This window comes from Rhinopithecus roxellana, chromosome 8 (assembly GCF_007565055.1).
Source record: "Rhinopithecus roxellana isolate Shanxi Qingling chromosome 8, ASM756505v1, whole genome shotgun sequence".
Taxonomy (NCBI): Eukaryota; Metazoa; Chordata; class Mammalia; order Primates; family Cercopithecidae; genus Rhinopithecus; species Rhinopithecus roxellana.
Genome location: NC_044556.1, coordinates 122,402,892 through 122,419,708, shown reverse-complemented (window position 1 = coordinate 122,419,708; position 16,817 = coordinate 122,402,892). Strand labels below are relative to the sequence as shown.

The following is a 16,817-nucleotide window of genomic DNA, read 5'->3' as shown; positions in this document are numbered from 1 at the left end:
ATCTCTACTCTGGCCTACCTATCTTGGTTACCCTTTGGCTTGTTGAAATGGAGAAGGTTTACCATGTTCTGTCAGTCGATGCTGCTTCCAGGACCAACCGTTGCTCCTTGGCAGCCTTTATCTAGGCCGTCCTTGCAACAGGTCCCATCACTATCTCTCTCCACAGGGCTTGTTGGGGAAGGGCAGTGCTGCACCCTGAGATGCCTGTGCCCATTTCTGTCTGCCCCCTTGCCTACCATTTTCATTTCTTGACATGTGGAGCACAGCTGTTGGTTTCTGAGCAGCATGGAGTCACGCTGGTTCCTCCTGGCCTGAGGGGAAAGAGAGACAGAGAAAGGTGAGGAAATGGTAGGGCACATAGGGCAGCAAAGACGTAGGAAAGCAGTGGAGGGGTGAGAGAGGTAACAGTTTTTCTTTCCATAAAACAGAGATGGGCACTCTGGTCTCAGCCCCATCCAGGGTGGGTGTTGAATCTGGAGTGTGCTGCAGTTGGTAGGTTCTGAGAGTTTAGGCAGGAGGGAGTGAGACACAGGCTAGGTGGTGGTCTTGAGGCTGCTGCATACAGTGGTATAGATAAAAAGACAGCTGGCAGAGATGTCTGGGGCCTGAAATTCAGTAGGATCTCTACTTTCCAGCCTGAGCACCTGTGTCTGAGGGACTGCATTCTTCTATAGGTGGGCCATATTTTCCATTTCATACAAAAGCTCCACCATATAGACTGAGGATCTCTGATGACCTAAGAAAGAATGAAGAGAAGACTTCTCTTCCTCAAATCTTTTTTCATGGGCCTTTCCTAAGCATCACCCTCCTTTCTCATGCCTTAACCCTGGGCCAGCATCAGCTCTCATGCATTTATGGTCCAGCACTATTTGGCCCTTCTGTACCTCTTAAGCACAATGATTGAAGCCACAAGCAGAACTCAAGCTTGTGTGTGGGTTCTGAGTCCCTTCAGTCCTCTGGGAAAGAGAGGCTGTATCAGCAGGTGAAGAAACAACCAGTAGAGGAAGGGGAGGGGCACTGTGTCTGCTCATTGTAACCACTGGTTTTTGTTCTGACTTCATTTCTGCAAAAGGGTTAAAGAGAGGACTTTGGAGCATTTATACCTGGTTCAGAAAGTTCTCATTTGCATCTCTGATAAAGGTTTGCTTAGGAAGCATATAGGAACTTGAGGCTAAAATTATGTTTGGGGATTCTCTCTTAATCTTCCTCATTGACATTTACATCAGTCATGAGATATGGTCACAGAAAGTGCAGAATATGAGGAAGAGGAAAACCACAGTGAGAAGACTATTGACTGAAGTCTTCTCTTTCCTCTGATCCACTTGCTGACCCATCACTACATGGTGTGCCTTGACCCATTCCTGTTGCCCTGGGAGGCGTGGGGAACAGAAAGAGGAGGAACAAAAAGTGAGGAGTTCCTGAGGTGTGCTCCTAGGATGACCTCTGCCAGATTGTTCTGCAAGTAGCTTCATCCTGTGAGAGACATACAGCACTTAGGTGAGGCATCATTGGGGTTTGAGGGCTAAAAACTATTAACAAAGTTGGATTCTTTTGATAAATATTTAAAATACACTTCATTTTTATAGGGCATTCTAAAAAGAATCAATTCAGTATTACAATGTTGTGGGTTGAGTACGTGTGTGAATAACTAGATTCATTCATTCAACAACAAACATCTATTGTGAGGCTACCAAGTAAAGGGTGCTGTGATGGGGGGTCATACTGATGAAGAAGGCAAAGTTTCTGGAAGGAAGTTTGTAAGGAAGACAAAAGAAGAATACAAATTTATTCATTTACCCATTCATTAGGTACAGAGACATTTAAATAAATAAGACATAGTTCGTGGCCTCAAGCTGCTCACCATCCAAGAAGTATGATGGTGTTGAAGGTGCTACAACAGAAATGTATCAAGGACCCAGTGAAGCTGAAAAGGGTCATTGAGTTTAACTGGGGGTGGGGCAGAGAGGGAAGGGTCTGAGAAGGGTGGAAAAAACAGGCAATGCTTGGGTAGGTATTTGTGGAGTGAACAAGGATGGTGAGGGTGTTACAAGCCCAGGAAACACTATGCAACAACCTGGAAGAATAACCTAGCAAATCAGCTTCAGGTAAGTGAATGTAGGTTGGAATGGACAGGTTATCTGGTTGGAGGATGAATGGACTGAGAAGAGAGACTAGAGAGGAAGTGTCTGTGTGTACTGACTCCTCTGCTTTGGGCTGATTCAACTTTCTACCATGTCTTCCTGATACCGCTGGGGGTGGTATCTCCTGAAGCTCCAGCTCCTCCCTCCATCTCTCACATCTTTGAGGTATGAGAATGAGGTACATTTCTGAAACTGCAATTAAGAGGCGGTAATACCTCTGTGCCTTCAGAAAACAGAGAGACCACTTCTGATTGGATAAATCAGGGAAGGCTTCCTAGAAGTGGAATTTGCACTCAGTCTGAAGGGATGAGGAAGACCTGGACAGGGGGAGGCAGATATGGGAGAATCCTTCGGCAGGTTTGTTTTTACTAGACTTATAAGTTCTTCACTGAAATTATTTACTTCACCTTTTTCTAGACTTCTGGTTTCTGCTAAGACTACTACTAGACCATACAGGAATTGCAATCTCAGAGCTCATTGCAAATCAAGCAACAGATATTATTTGCAAGATCTCCAAAGTGCATTGCAAGATCTTGCTAGGTTAATGACAACTGTAAATGTGACTACAGAGTCCCATAACATAATGACTGTCATCTCTTAGAACCTGAGGGATGAAATGCTTATATATTGTCCCACCTGGCCTTGATAACTACTCATTTAAGACATAGTGTAGGTGTTACATCCTCAGAAAACCTTTCTCCTGGACCTGCTACCATTTCTCACCCTCCTAACTTCAGTTGGGTGCCTGCTTCTTTGATTGCATCATAAACTTGGTCTAGCTTTCTTTATATTTGCACTATTCTTCTTGTTTTTAAATGTGTTTGTTTCCTCCACCGGGTTGAGAGTTATTATATTTAAGAGCAAGAATCATGTTTTACACATCTTTGTACTCCTAGAACCTATGATAGAACCTGGCACATAGCAAGTATTCAACAAACATTGGGCAAATGAATGAGTCATTGTAAGCAATTTAAATTATGAGGTCTAAATATAGACACAATCAACACACACACACACACATATATAAAGTACATAAATAAATGGATATCACTATTATAACTCTGTCTTCAGGGAAATGTTACAGAACATTAGTGTTGTAGTACAACAAATTCATTCTATGCAATACACTGGGGAAGAACACTGACTAGATGCCCAAAGAGCTCTGTTCCAGTCTTGGCTCATAAACAACTTGGGTGACTTTTGTCAATCATATAAACTCTCCAGGTCTCCCTTCCCCTACTGATAATGGTCTTTGTGGCCAAAAAGACAGAGGCAGATGCTCTAATCCTGCCCCTTTATACTTTACATGTAAAGGTAAAAAGCAATCTTTGATCTGTGCCGTACTCTACCTCAGACTCACTATCAGCTGAAGCCTGGCTTCCAAGAAGGGCTGCTCTATTTCTATCTGGAGAAGGGATGAGGGCATTGAAGGGTCACAGAAGGCAGCTGTGACAGGCTACTTTAAAGGTGATGCGAACATTTGAGACTCCATGTCCTGCAGGCCTCATTTCCTCCATTCTGTCTTGCTTTCTTTCCCAGCCCTGAAACCCAGGTCTTAGGTCTTTTTCTTCGGTTGCATTCCCTTCTCACTCTTGGTTTCCTTATGACCAGCTCAGCAGCAATAACAGGAATGGAGAGTGAATTGTCCAGGTTCACAGCACAAGGCCCTGGTTTTATCAGGTCTAGAGCCAGAGGCACTGGAATGTTAATGGGGCCTTCATTTCCCAAGCAGCTGTCCTCTGGATAGCAGATGGCACTTGTGACAGGAGAGTGACAGCAACCTATGTGTAGCCTGGCCAAGGTATGATGCAGATTTCAGCCATCCCCAGAAGCCAAAACACATTTGACAGTTGGAAACATCCTCATATCCGAGGACAATGTCTGCTTCAGTGTCTAAGGGCTGACTCATGGCCCAAGGCTGTGGCCTTCTTGAACCCTTGGTAAAGAAACAGAGAAACATATTTCTCTCCATCTCCCTCTCCCTCTACTCTCCTTTTTTTCTCTCTTTCACTCTCTTTCTCTCTCTCTTTTACACACCTGTTCACATAAAAACGAAAAAAGCTTGTAATTAAAACAGGCTTCACCCTGTGAGGAGTACTGACACATTTGCCTCTGTCCTTTCCTTCAACACCTCTATTTCTTTTCTCCTTCCCACTTGTAAGTTAACTGAGAGAGACCTCATAGAACACCTGGTTCAAATCTTTCAATTTACCCAGTGAGAAAGCTGTGGCCCAGAAAGGTTAAGAGATTTGTTCAATAACACATCTATTGAACTTCAGTCGGCTAGAAAGTTTTTGGATAAAAAGGATTATCTTTCTTCAGGGGAAGAATAAACTCTTAGAATCCATGTAAAGACCAGGCACGGTGGCTCACGCTTGTAATCCCAGCACTTTGGGAGGCAGAGGAAGGCGGATCACGGGATCAGGAGTTTGAGACCAGCCTGACCAACATGGTGAAACCCCGTCTCTACTAAAAATACAAAAATTAGCCAGGCATGGTGGCGTACGCCTGTAATTCCAGCTACTCAGGAGGCTGAGGCAGGAGAATCACTTGAACCTGGGAGGTGGAGGTTGCAGTGCCATAGAACTCCAGCCTGGGCAACAGAGCGAGACTCTGTTTCAAAATAAAGAATCCATATAAAGGCAGAATTATTTCTACCACGTAGAATCCCAAAAGTAGTGGTCAGAGAACTAATTTCAATATTCAAAACACCTTATGATATTACACATGTTCCTTCTATCCGAAAATGTCAGCCATTTTAAAGAATAAAGCTGAATATACTTTCAAAAATGCTCTTAATGTTCACTAGGAAAAAAACCTGAAATGTATTCAAAATAATAGACCGTCATGTCCCTACATTCAGACTTATTAAATTTGATTTTTATTACCATCCCTATTTTAGGTCAATAGCATTTAATATTCTCTTTAAAAACTGTATTTGTAGGCTGGGTGCGGTGGCTCACGCCTGTAATCCCAGCACTTTGGGAGGCTGAGGCGGGCGGATCACAAGGTCAGGAGATTGAGACCATCCTGGCTAACACGGTGAAACCCCGTCTCTACTAAAAATACAAAAAGTTAGCCGGGCGCGGTGGTGGCCGCCTGTGGTCCCAGCTACTCGGGAGGCTGAGGCAGGAGAATGGCGTGGGCCCGGGAGGCGGAGCTTGCAGTGAGGCGAGATCGCGCCACTGCACTCCAGCCTGGGCGACAGAGCAAGACTCCGTCTCAAAACAAAAACAAAAACAAAAACAAAAAAAAACTGTATTTGTAGTTATTTGCACTAGATCAACATAAGCAATATAAATATGAAAATGACTTAGGAGTAAATGAGGTAGTTTCCTTGGTAGTTATGAGCTTTGAAAATTTAATCAATGTGAGAGAAATAATAAAAAGAGAGTTCTTAGTGGTAAGAAAATAGAAAGTCAACATCCTATACATCTTCCCCAGCTATGCCTCTGCTACTGCACAATCTTTTCAGCCAGTGCTTTTTGCCACAGGTCTGCTAAAAGCAAAATAATAATGTTCTTATCTTCACTCTGACTCATTAGACTGGAACAACAAACCCAGATCAAAGTGAGTAGAGAGACTGGGGGTAGGAATTGAGAGGGTGGAGTGGCATTTTATAATCTATTAGTAACTGAGGAGCTCTAGCTAATTTACACCGGTACCAGCAAGTGGGCAAAGGGGTTTGAGAGTCTCCAGCTGCAGTTTTCCAGGTCACCCACACACACCTGCTGTTCTTTTGCCTTGGATCACTGAGTCAGTCACCTCTTGACCCAGTTACCCAACTATCATGATGCACCTTTCTGTTTCTTGGCATCTTGAGGAGTCATGAGTGGATGCCTGGAAATGGCAGGTGAAAGCAATGACTAATGAAGAAGCTTCTCCACAGTAGATGTTTAAACGAGGAAATGTTTAGGCTTCATCTGTCTTCACTAAAAATCTTTCTTCTTTGATAGACCTGCCTCTCCTTTTGTTTTGTGTTTTATATCCCTCATCTCTGTGGGTGTGTTTCTCTCTTGCTTTCTGCTCCCTCTCCCTGTTATTGTGTCTCTGAGCCTGTTTCCCCTTTGTCTATTCACTAGGAAATACTGCTCCAGGCACACGTGCACCTGCCTCAGCCACGGGGTGCTCCTGGGCAGGGGAGGAGTAAGCGGGTGTTTCAAGTTCTGCCCTTTGACCTGTGATGGTGAAGAGGAAGGCAGCCAGGTGGCAGGAACTTTGCACCTCTGCACAGGGTGCAGGGCCTCCAGTTGGCCTCTGGATTGCCAGCAGCTTCTTGGCAGGTCCCTGATTTAGAGGGTGAAGGAATAGATCGTGTCCACAGTACATTCTACTCCCTTGAAACACAACAGTTTCTTTCCAGAAGGGAGCAGCTGCCGGCTGAATCCATGTTTACCTCATGGCACATACGTGCAGGCCTTCATACACGCAGTAGACTCTGGAAGCCAGATGCAAATTTGAGGACGTCTGTGTGACAGGAAAGAATATGACTGGAGGTACCTGCCTGGTGCCCCAACAGAGCAAGGACCCCGGGTTCCCTACTTGTGTTTCAATCTGCAGGGGTGACTCTTTCTCACGTGCAAATCAGTGGAGGGTCAGCCTGCAACAGGATGAGTGAGGGTGAGGTTGAAGGGCCTGTGTTCTCACTCGATATGAGCAACCTATCTGGGACTTCTCATGGGTCAGCCAGGAAACTGACCTCCCAGGCACCCTTTGGGCTATGCAGCTGGAAGCTATTGCTCTTAACTGTCATCTAGTGGCTAACCATGAATATTGCAACCACAAAAACCGCTATACCCTGCTGGAGAACGGCCTCTCACTCCCACTGGTTGTTAGAATTGGCTTTCCTTCCCCATTCTCCACCCCAGCCAGGCTGGGACCTGGTGTCCTAGCGCCTAGGTTGCCACAATACAGAGACAAACCTGAGATGAGTAGGCGTTCAGCGGCAGGTGAGACCTGTCTAAATAGGAAGCTCACAGCGACTTGATGACTGAAAGGCTTCTTGCTGGTTCTGCAGCAATTGCTAAGCCAGTCCTGCCTCCCCGCTCATCCCCCACCTCCACCGAATGCATGTCATGGTGGTCATGTTACCTACTTGCCTGTCCAGGGTGTTAGGGGGACTAAGAGATGACTCTTAAGCAAAACTTGGACCCTGACACTCCAGTGTTGAAAACCTTCGATGTGTCCTCTCTGCTTTTGTCTGTTGGGCCCTGTATGCATTAGCTGGGCCCAGCTGTGTCCTTGTTTCCCTTTCATGTATGCTCATAATTCCTTGATATTCTTCAGGCATTTCCTCCTGCACACTCAGTCTCCACCTCTTTGCTGATAATCTTCTCTTCTCTTTCCAGTTCTTCCTCCACCCCTGGCTCTTCCCTCCACTTGAAAACAGTATCTTCTAGATCCAATGCAGATGCCACTTCCTCTTGAATCCTTCCCTCACTCCCACTCTGCTTGCCCAATCTGGGGGTAACCTTTGCTCCCACCTTCTCTCACAAGTGCTGTGCCCCATCTCTGAGACGCATTCTCAGTTGTGTCCCCGTCCTGTCTGCTCACTCATCTGCGTAGCTGCAGCTGACTTACTCATCTCTGATGTATTAAAGCAATTACAAAGGCCTCTGTAAACATTTAGTGACTGACACCAGGGCTCCTAATAATTGTGGCTCACATTCACTGAGCTCTGGCTCTGGGTGGGGCACCGTGTCAAGTGCCTTAGGACACTGCTTCAGGCAATGCCTATGATAGCCCTGTGAGGAATGTGCAATTTTTCAGGTGAAAAAAACTGCTTGTCTCACCATATGTTTTCTTTCTTTCTCCACCTCAGGAAGGTGCTGACTACCCGAGCACTGTAGCCTGTGTACTTGTTCCACAGTGACACTGAGGGTCACTTGGCAACCAGTCACGGTGGAGGGGAAATGAGGAGTTTTTAATGTAAAATTCCACAGGTGTCAGGAGTTGTAGGTGGGCGACATAAGCATTCCTTTGCGGGAGGCATTAGAGACTCCAGATTGGTTCCAGTCACAAGCTGACAGGCATTCCCTGGAAGTCTTGGGGCAGATTCCTCCATACTAATTTTTAGTTTCCTGTTCTGTTGATTCTAACCTTATGCCTGTATTCTTAGTTCTAGTGAACTGGGGCCCTAAGGCACTTGAGACATAGTGAGGGGGGTGGGGCCATTCATTTCATTTAACAAATATTTACTGAACACTGATGGTGCACCAAGCACAGGGCTGTGCTAAGGAGATAAGACATGTATTCATATTCTATGTCATTCTAGAACTGCTGTTGTTTTCAATAAAAATTTTTGAATACCTTAGATAAAACATCTGGAACTTGAAACAAAATTGGCAAATTCATATTCTTCTTGGACAAAGTCAGAAAAGTCGCAGACGAAGGAGGATATCTAAGTAATTAAAACAAGAGAAAGTTAGAACCACAGTCCCCCATTTGAAGAGCCAGGCCCTTCGTTGTTTCTGAGAGAATACAAGGGACACCACAGGGAGCTGCCTTCCACTCCAGTTCTGGAGGACTCAGGCCATTGAGGAACTCCCAAAAGATGGATTTGCCCTTCTATGTCACTTTGGCTTTTCTGTCCCTTTTGTTTTGCACTAACCAATTTTGGATTGTCAGACAGTGTACAAACAAGGCAGGATAAAGATTGTTCACAACAGTAGACGTGTAATGAGCAAAATGAATCCCAGTTTCCTCTTTGAAAGGGTCTGCACTCAAGTTTTCGATGTCTCACCTGTGCCTGTCCCCTTTCATACCTAGGCTGCTGGGCTGACTTCTTGGAGTTTGTGTCCTTGCACCCTGAAACAATCCACCTGTTTCGTCCCACAGAACGTCTTCTCCCTCCACCTATTATTTTCCTTTGCAACATTTTTTCTTTCTGGTTATCAGTTGAAGCAGTGATGTTGCAAGAACACCAGTTCTTTTTACAGGGTGACCTGCCTGTGCTCTGTCTCACTTGGTACTGTGGTTCATTTCATTACAGTGTACGGGGCCAAGACCTGCAGGGGCCTCATAATCATAAACTGTTTGTGTGTGTGGCACCATTCATGCCCCCGGCATCCAAGAAGTAGAAACTCAGAATGCTGGCAGTTTTGCCGGGAACACATCTCCTCTTTAATGAGGAAAGATTTCATTGTCCATTGTTCATTTAAAACAAAGGCATGTGGAAGGACTTTGATGTTCATGAGGCATTTCTTGTTTCATTTCTCCCCACACTTCCCTGGACCCTGTGAGACCAGAGATGGTGGGTCTGACATCAGTGCCCTCAGGGTCTTTGTCTTTGATATGGGAATAGGCTGTCTTGGACTTGTCACCCAAACGCTGATGAGGAGAGACCAGGAGGCCAGCTTAGAACTCCTTCAGCACACAATAATCTTATATAAACAGGACCTTAGTGTGACTTGAAGGGCTTTGGAGACTGACGATGAGGGTGGCTTCGAAATTGTTAGGCCAACCTGAGAGAGTCCTTGAAGGAAGTGGGTCAGTACAGGCACTTCTTATTACAGCCAGCCGCACCTCCTCCAACTGCGCAGGTGTGTTTCCATTGCGCATAGCTGGAATTACTCTGAGCATATTTGGCTAAATGTTCCTTTATCTTTTTCAGACTGTTCTGCATTAGAACTCTTTGCTCAAGGGTATGTAATGCTTAAGGCACATTGAGAACTTTCTCCCAAAGTCTCAGTAAGGGGCTTTGCCAAAAATAAACAGCTTGGAACCCAGAGTTTTGTCCCACAGGAGGAGCTTTTAATTCTTAAGATCTGTTGATACTTAAACCATCCTTTTAAAAGACTTTACATTCCTGTCTTGTCCTCCTGAGAGTTCAGGGCACCTCAAAGGTGCTGTTCAGTCACCTTTGTTGTGAGGTAGGTGTATTACATTTTTCTAAACAAGAATTGAGATTGCTACCCCCAATCCTCCCAGAATAGCAATGAGTAGAGCTTCACTGCCTGCCTAAGGTAATTTCTTCTTGTGCCTAGCTTAGGTTTGGCTGGCTGGAGGAAAAACTACCCACTCCCTTTCCAGTTGGCTGTCAACAGACTGTCTGCTCTGATCCTCCAGGACCTGGCTGTGAAATTGAACAGGTGCTGTGGAAAGCCAGTTGTATTCTGGGCCTACCTTTCTCCCTGATCTTCACCCTCTGCCAAAGGCTTATATAATTAGAGACCAAGGGAGCTGGGGGCAAGAGAGCCATGCACAAAGATACTTTGCTCTTGGCTGCTGGGGCAGGTCTAATGGACATGGGGGTAGTATGGGATGGTGGGATATTACCCTATTAGATCAAACACTAGCAATTTCACATAAAACATCCAGATTTCTACTACTGTTAGAAGACCCAGTGGATCTGGCCTCTGGACTCACATGCCTGCAGGTAACACTGCTGGGGTGCGGGTGGTCTGAAGTGGGGAGATGATTTCCATTCACTGCAGTCCTATTTGGCAAGCTCTACTCATTATGCCCCTCATCTCACTGTCATGGGCCTGTGAGTTTGTGTCCCACCCTCAATTAAAATATGCTAGACTGTCCTTACTCATGCTGATCCATGTAGCGTTAACAACTCTTAATAAGCCCTCTATCACTTAGTGCTTTTGTTTCTTAAATAGGCCTTTGAGTTTATTGAACCTCTGATAATCTGCTTTAGACATATTCAAAATTATGTAAAAGCAACACAACTGAATAATGAGCACTTGAAAGCACTTGTGAATTTTGTTCTGAAAATACATAAAACTGTACCTATTTACTGAGAATGTGATTTTTTTTTTTAAAGTAGAGTAGACAAAGCAAAGGTATATGTTACTAAAGTGGGGATGTGGAGATAGTGATGGGAATTCGCTCATGAAGTCACTTATCCATGGGCAGGAGGGTACATGGTAGTTATCAACAGGAGGAGAAACTCTTTTCGGGGAGTCTGGCTTTTCTAACAAGCTGTTTCGCATGCCAAGGAGTGGATCCTTTTTTGTCTGTCATGTGCCTTTGGAATGGCCTCTATGCCTGCCTTTTCTTTGCCCTCCTTCTGGTTTCTTTCGTTCACCCCAACACTGCTTCACATCTACCCTTCTGTCCATGTCCCCTTTCCAGAGTGCAGTTTATCACTAAGGAACCATTTCATCAAAAATGGAGAAGGAACATGGTAACCCAATAATTTCAAGAGACAGCTGAAATGCTCCCTAGACATGTAATTCCTGCAATTTTGAAAAATAGATGTGTATGTCATAGTAGTCTGTCTGGAAGGAGTAGGACTAATAAGATTGTAGGAGGGTGCCTCAAAGTTACATACAGAGTTACTATTCTATAAAGATGGGAACTTACTGTTCTAGACTTTTGATGGTAAAAATGTGAAAATTTCGGACTACAGCAGTGGAGAAAAGGTGGGGTGAGAAAGAGGATGGAAGTGTTTTTAGAGACAGTGTCTAGGGGCAAAATTATCTTATACTGTTGAGTGGTAGAGGGAAATAATTTGAGATCTCATCTCCTCTAGCCAGGTCTATACTCAGTGATCATTTTTGTCTCAGAAACCCAGAATATTTCTATTTTTAAAGCACTTGACTTGAGTTTCTCAATGGATCAAATGCGCCCTCTGATAATTGTATAATTATCATCCCTTAAGAAGAAATCATCTTCTGTGAGATGTTTCGTAAAACTTTTGCCTTCAGTGGCTGAGAGGTTACCTTCTGGGGAGGCTGAGCACTAATGGCTTGTTTACGAGGCTGGCCTCACTAAGCCAAGGAATCTTGTCAAATTTTGCAACAGAAGCCTAGAGGGAAATAGAGAACATTTTACAGAATGTATCACACTTAAACATTGCTATCATTACGATGGCCAAAGTCAGCTAATAGCAGCCATATAGTGAACACTTTACAAAACATTTTTATATTATAATTATATTTGACTCTTTGACCATCCTATACAGTAGCCAAGTGCAAATAATGTCATCTCCATTTTACTGATGAAGAAATCCAAGGTCAGGTAGTGTGACTTGCCTTGAGTCACTGAGCTAGTAAATGGGTCATGTTTTCCGACTTTTGTATCCACTGTATCCCATGTTTTACTACATCCCTTTTATTATTTCCTTCGTTTATACATCCTTTAATATTTCCATGAACTCAGTTTAATTAGCAATCTTCTCCTCTCCTCTTTTAGGAGTTAAAGAGGAAAGAACCAAACTTTGAAGCTATGGACAACTGGATATTGATCTCTGTTCATCTACTTCCCAGGTGCCTGTCTTTGGACAAATTCAACTTATCTGAGCCTTAGATTTGTCCTCTTTGAGGGGGAAGATGATATAATCAGTGTAAAGGTCAATGTACCAAAAAAGAGTTTCAAGACAGCAGCAATTTTTGTCTGTTTCATTCACGGCTGTATCATGAGCCCCCCCAAGGAGGGCTTGTTTCGGGCAGGCATTCAGTCAGTATCTGTGGAATGAACGCATGGATGTATGGGAAGTCCCAGCTGAGGGCCTGACTTAATAAAAGGAGCGCAACAAAAGCGGCCATTATCTCTCACCCACTGGCCCAGCCTCTTTCCTTGTCCTCTCCTGCCTTACCCAGCCCTTCAGATGGCACATCCCATCTTTCAATAGGGGATTGCTGGAGATATGCCTTCCTAGGCTCAGAGCATTCGGGTTTGGGCCAGTCTCCAGGAGAGGAGCCCGGAGGTCCTCTGAGCAGCCAGGAGGGGGCAGCAGCCACGTCGCGATGGTTCCGGCTGGTGAAGGGTGCTCTCGCTGAGGAGCTTGCGGCGGACCCGGAAGTGCTCCGCCACAGTCGCAGCCCCTGCGCCCCGGAGCGGGAAAAAGGCTGGGTGCCGCCGTCCCCCAGCTGCGCATCCCTAGGAACTCTCGGGCAGGTGGGTTCCGTGTAACCGTCAGTGTTTCCGGGGCTCCTTCTCCTCTGCTGTCTCCCGCAGGCTCAAGGCTGAGTGAGGGGTGGCGGCTGGAGTGGGAGGCCCGGAGAGTGAAGGCGCACCCCTGGGGTCACCCTACCCTACCTTACCTTACCCTACCCTACCCTGTCCCCTCCCAGCCCCACTCTGCGGGCGGGCGCTGCCCTTTTGGGCGTCGCAGACCCTCCAGCCCCGGCGGCGGCCTTAAGATTCCCTGGCTGGGATCCCTGCTGCAGAGAGCGGGGTAACGGTGTCTGGCTTGCCAAGCAACACTTGTCGTGGTCTTCATGGAAGAAATAAAGTTGGGCAATATGAAATGTTTTTTCTTCAAATTTGCCGGATGCCTGTGGTGTTTCAGACTCAGTTTTCTCATTGTGAAAAAGGGATGATTACCTTCCTCGATCCTCACAAGAGTTTCCTTGTTTTGAGTAGATTGATAGCTCTTTAAAGGATGCTAAGCTCAGCTAATGGAAGAAGAGTCTAGTTTCTTTGAGTCTTTGATTTTGGCTAAACAAACTGTAGAGCTCATACCTTTCTGTATGGTGCAGCTTACTATTGTCTTTGGATTGGTAACTTAAAAAATATAACATGCCTTTGACAACCAATAAAAGCTATGGATATTATCCCTATAAATTCACACAAATCCAGATAAAAGCATGCAATGTGATACACCGAAGGGGTATGTGAACCACTGAGTTAAGAACTGGTTTAGAGGGAGATACAATGTCAGACACAGGCTTTGGGATAAGACTTTGGTTTGAATCCTGGCTCTGCTCTGTTACCTTAGCGCAAAGTTACTTAAGCATCTTGAATCTCAGCTTTTTTACCAAAGCAGGACTAATACTAACTTGCAAGGTTGTGAGGATTAAGTGAAAGAAGATACAGAAGGCACTTAGCACATCGTAGGCACTCAATAAGTGATAGCTAACAGATGTCTGTTATTATTCAAGGAATTATAATTTTCAAATCTGAAATGCAGTTTTAATGTCCCAAATTAATAAGGTGACTACCACATACATTTTGCTCAGACTTTTAGTAAACTGAGTTGATTTGACTTTAACTCAGTACTACTCTTGACCTTTCACAACTTTCGTAGGTTCACAGTCTCTCTTTTTCTAGGAACTTGGCTGTGTTGTCCTTCCTCAGAGACAAATTCATCTGTTGTAGGCCTAGCCTGGGTTGCTGCCTTTGAAAACAAGGAAAGGTTGATAGAACATCAACCACAGCATGGAATTTCCAGGGAGGTGTGATTTCAAAACTTCGTAAAGAACAAGAACCACCTGGACTTCTGTGAGGGCGATAATTAAACTGGCCTGAGTTTGAATGAAAGGATAATGTGTGCCCAATCTGTAAATAGCACCAAGGAGGTCAAGTGGCAGAAGGTCTTATATGAGCGACAGCCCTTTCCTGATAACTATGTGGACCGGCGATTCCTGGAAGAGCTCCGGAAAAACATCCATGCTCGGAAATACCAATACTGGGCTGTGGTATTTGAGTCCAGTGTGGTGATCCAGCAACTGTGCAGCGTTTGTGTTTTTGTGGTTATCTGGTGGTATATGGATGAGGGTCTTCTGGCCCCCCATTGGCTTTTTGGGACTGGCCTGGCTTCTTCATTAACTGGGTATGTTTTGTTTGATCTCATTGATGGAGGTGAAGGGCGGAAGAAGAGTGGGCAGACCCGGTGGGCTGACCTGAAGAGTGCCCTAGTCTTCATTACTTTCACTTACGGGTTTTCACCAGTGCTGAAGACCCTTACAGAGTCTGTCAGCACTGACACCATCTATGCCATGTCAGTCTTCATGCTGTTAGGCCACCTCATCTTTTTTGACTATGGTGCCAATGCTGCCATTGTATCCAGCACACTATCCTTGAACATGGCCATCTTTGCTTCTGTATGCTTGGCTTCACGTCTTCCCCGGTCCCTGCATGCCTTCATCATGGTAACGTTTGCCATTCAGATTTTTGCCCTATGGCCCATGTTACAGAAGAAACTAAAGGCATGTACTCCCCGGAGCTATGTGGGGGTCACACTGCTCTTTGCATTTTCAGCCTTGGGAGGCCTACTGTCCATCAGTGCTGTGGGAGCCATACTCTTTGCCCTTCTGCTGATGTCTATCTCATGTCTCTGTCCATTCTACCTCATTCGCTTGCAGCTTTTTAAAGAAAACATTCATGGGCCTTGGGATGAAGCTGAAATCAAGGAAGACTTGTCCAGGTTCCTCAGTTAAATTAGGACATCCATTACGTTATTAAGGCAAGCTGATAGACTAGCCTCCTAACTAGTATAGAACATAAAGACAGAGTTCCATTCTGGAAGCAGCATGTCATTGTGGTAAGAGAACAGAGATCAAAACAAAAAAGATGAACCAAAGGCTTGGGTGGTGCGGGTCCTTACCCTTTCCGTTATTTTGTGGATGAAAATACTTCATGGGACCCTCTTGAATTACATGCTGTAACATATGAAGTGATGTGGTTTCTATTAAAAAAATAACACATTCATCAAGTTGTCTCATGATTTTTACATAAACAGTAGGCAGAGGGGCATGAAGAGTGAAGTGTGTGTGTGTGTGTGTGTGTGTGTGTGTGTGTGTGTGTAAAGTCACCTCTCTCTACCCTTTTCAATGTGCTAATGCTGTTTTATTTATCTGGGGCTCAAATTCTAGAACACAAGGTGCTGTGTTCAGTTTTGTTGCCCAAGATCACAGAATTGGTTACCTAACCTTGACTCAGTTTCTACCTTGTTCTTAAGGGAAGCATATACACAACTAATTACAAAGCAGAGTGTGATGTGTAATAATAAGCAGAATGCTAGGGGGAATTCAGAAGCTGGAGATACATTTCAGCTGGAATAATTAGGAAATACTTAAGAGAGGCAGTGACATTTGAGCTTAGTCTTGGAGGATAGGGAGACTTAAGTAGGCAAAAGATGGTTTTAGGGCAATGTGTTGAAGGCCTTTAGAGGCCAGGTCAGTAACGGAAGCAAGTGAAACTGGCATGCTTTGTGTGACTGATGGCAACTGTGAACAAATGGAGATGTCCAATGGAGACAGCTGCTACTGTGCTCCAACTGATAGTTTCTATTCACAGTTTGTGCCTAGCTTCAGACCCTTAGAATTCCAGATAGGATTCTAAGAGAAATCCCAGTAACTGTATATCTGATTTTTAATATGAAATCTGACTTGTAAATTCTGTCTCAAGTTTAAATTAATCAGGCTAAAAACACATTTGCAGCAACATAAGCTTACTACTGTACCACATCTGTCCTTAGCATGGGCACAATGATGGGACAATATTTGATGGCACTTCAGGGTTATGGGGACTTCTGGGAGGGGATATTGGGAAAAAGTCAGAATGGGAGGTTGAGTAGCAATTCGAGGGCTGTGAATTTGGTCTCTATACTGTAGGTAGTGGGGAGCAATCCATTTTGTCTAAGGAGGAAATAAATCATCACATCTTAGGCCACAACTGTTCTATGTCTCCGTTTTCATCTGTAAAGTGGGAATAAAAGTATCTACCTCTAGAATTGTGGTAAATGGGATATATGCAAAGTGCTTTGAAGAATGCCTGACACAAAGCACTATGTATTAGCATCAGCACTATGTAATAGCTAGTACTAATGTATTAGGTGTTGTTTAAGTTGACATGTAAGAAAACCTGAAGAGAGCAGAGACAAGGTGCCAAATGCAGCAGGCACCTCCCAGGGTAGCTGGTTATTCCTGTGGTAATTCATTTGCGGCAAGTTTCTGTACTGTCCTTTTATCACTGGGAATTAACTTCAAATCAGAAATT

At 44.6% G+C, this 16,817-nt stretch overlaps 2 protein-coding genes across 6 annotated transcripts in view; one reads left to right on the top strand and one right to left on the bottom strand.

Annotated features, from left to right (window-relative positions):
• C8H1orf105 (chromosome 8 C1orf105 homolog) overlaps positions 1 to 16,817 on the bottom strand; it is a 49,321-nt gene that overhangs the window by 12,981 nt on the left and 19,523 nt on the right. The window contains exons 2-4 of the mRNA XM_010372600.2: positions 11,816 to 11,901; positions 8,451 to 8,541; positions 237 to 311 (exon numbers count right to left, since the gene is read on the bottom strand). Of these exons, the coding sequence (XP_010370902.1) occupies positions 237 to 311; positions 8,451 to 8,541; positions 11,816 to 11,901 (252 nt within the window). The remainder of the gene's footprint in view (positions 1 to 236; positions 312 to 8,450; positions 8,542 to 11,815; positions 11,902 to 16,817) is intronic.
• PIGC (phosphatidylinositol glycan anchor biosynthesis class C) lies at positions 188 to 15,524 on the top strand. Of its 5 annotated transcripts, none has more exons than XM_030935991.1 (5): positions 196 to 337; positions 10,127 to 10,231; positions 12,288 to 12,361; positions 12,727 to 12,992; positions 14,148 to 15,524. In XM_030935991.1, exon 5 carries the CDS (start codon positions 14,363 to 14,365, stop codon positions 15,254 to 15,256), a length of 894 nt encoding a protein of 297 aa, XP_030791851.1. In that variant the 5' UTR covers positions 196 to 337; positions 10,127 to 10,231; positions 12,288 to 12,361; positions 12,727 to 12,992; positions 14,148 to 14,362; the 3' UTR covers positions 15,257 to 15,524. The 5 variants fall into 5 exon arrangements, with proteins under 5 accessions (XP_010370901.1, XP_010370900.1, XP_030791851.1 ...); XM_030935988.1 differs by lacking the exon at positions 10,127 to 10,231 and adding an exon at positions 1,377 to 1,497; XM_010372599.2 differs by lacking the exon at positions 10,127 to 10,231 and having other exon boundaries at positions 188 to 337; positions 14,196 to 15,524.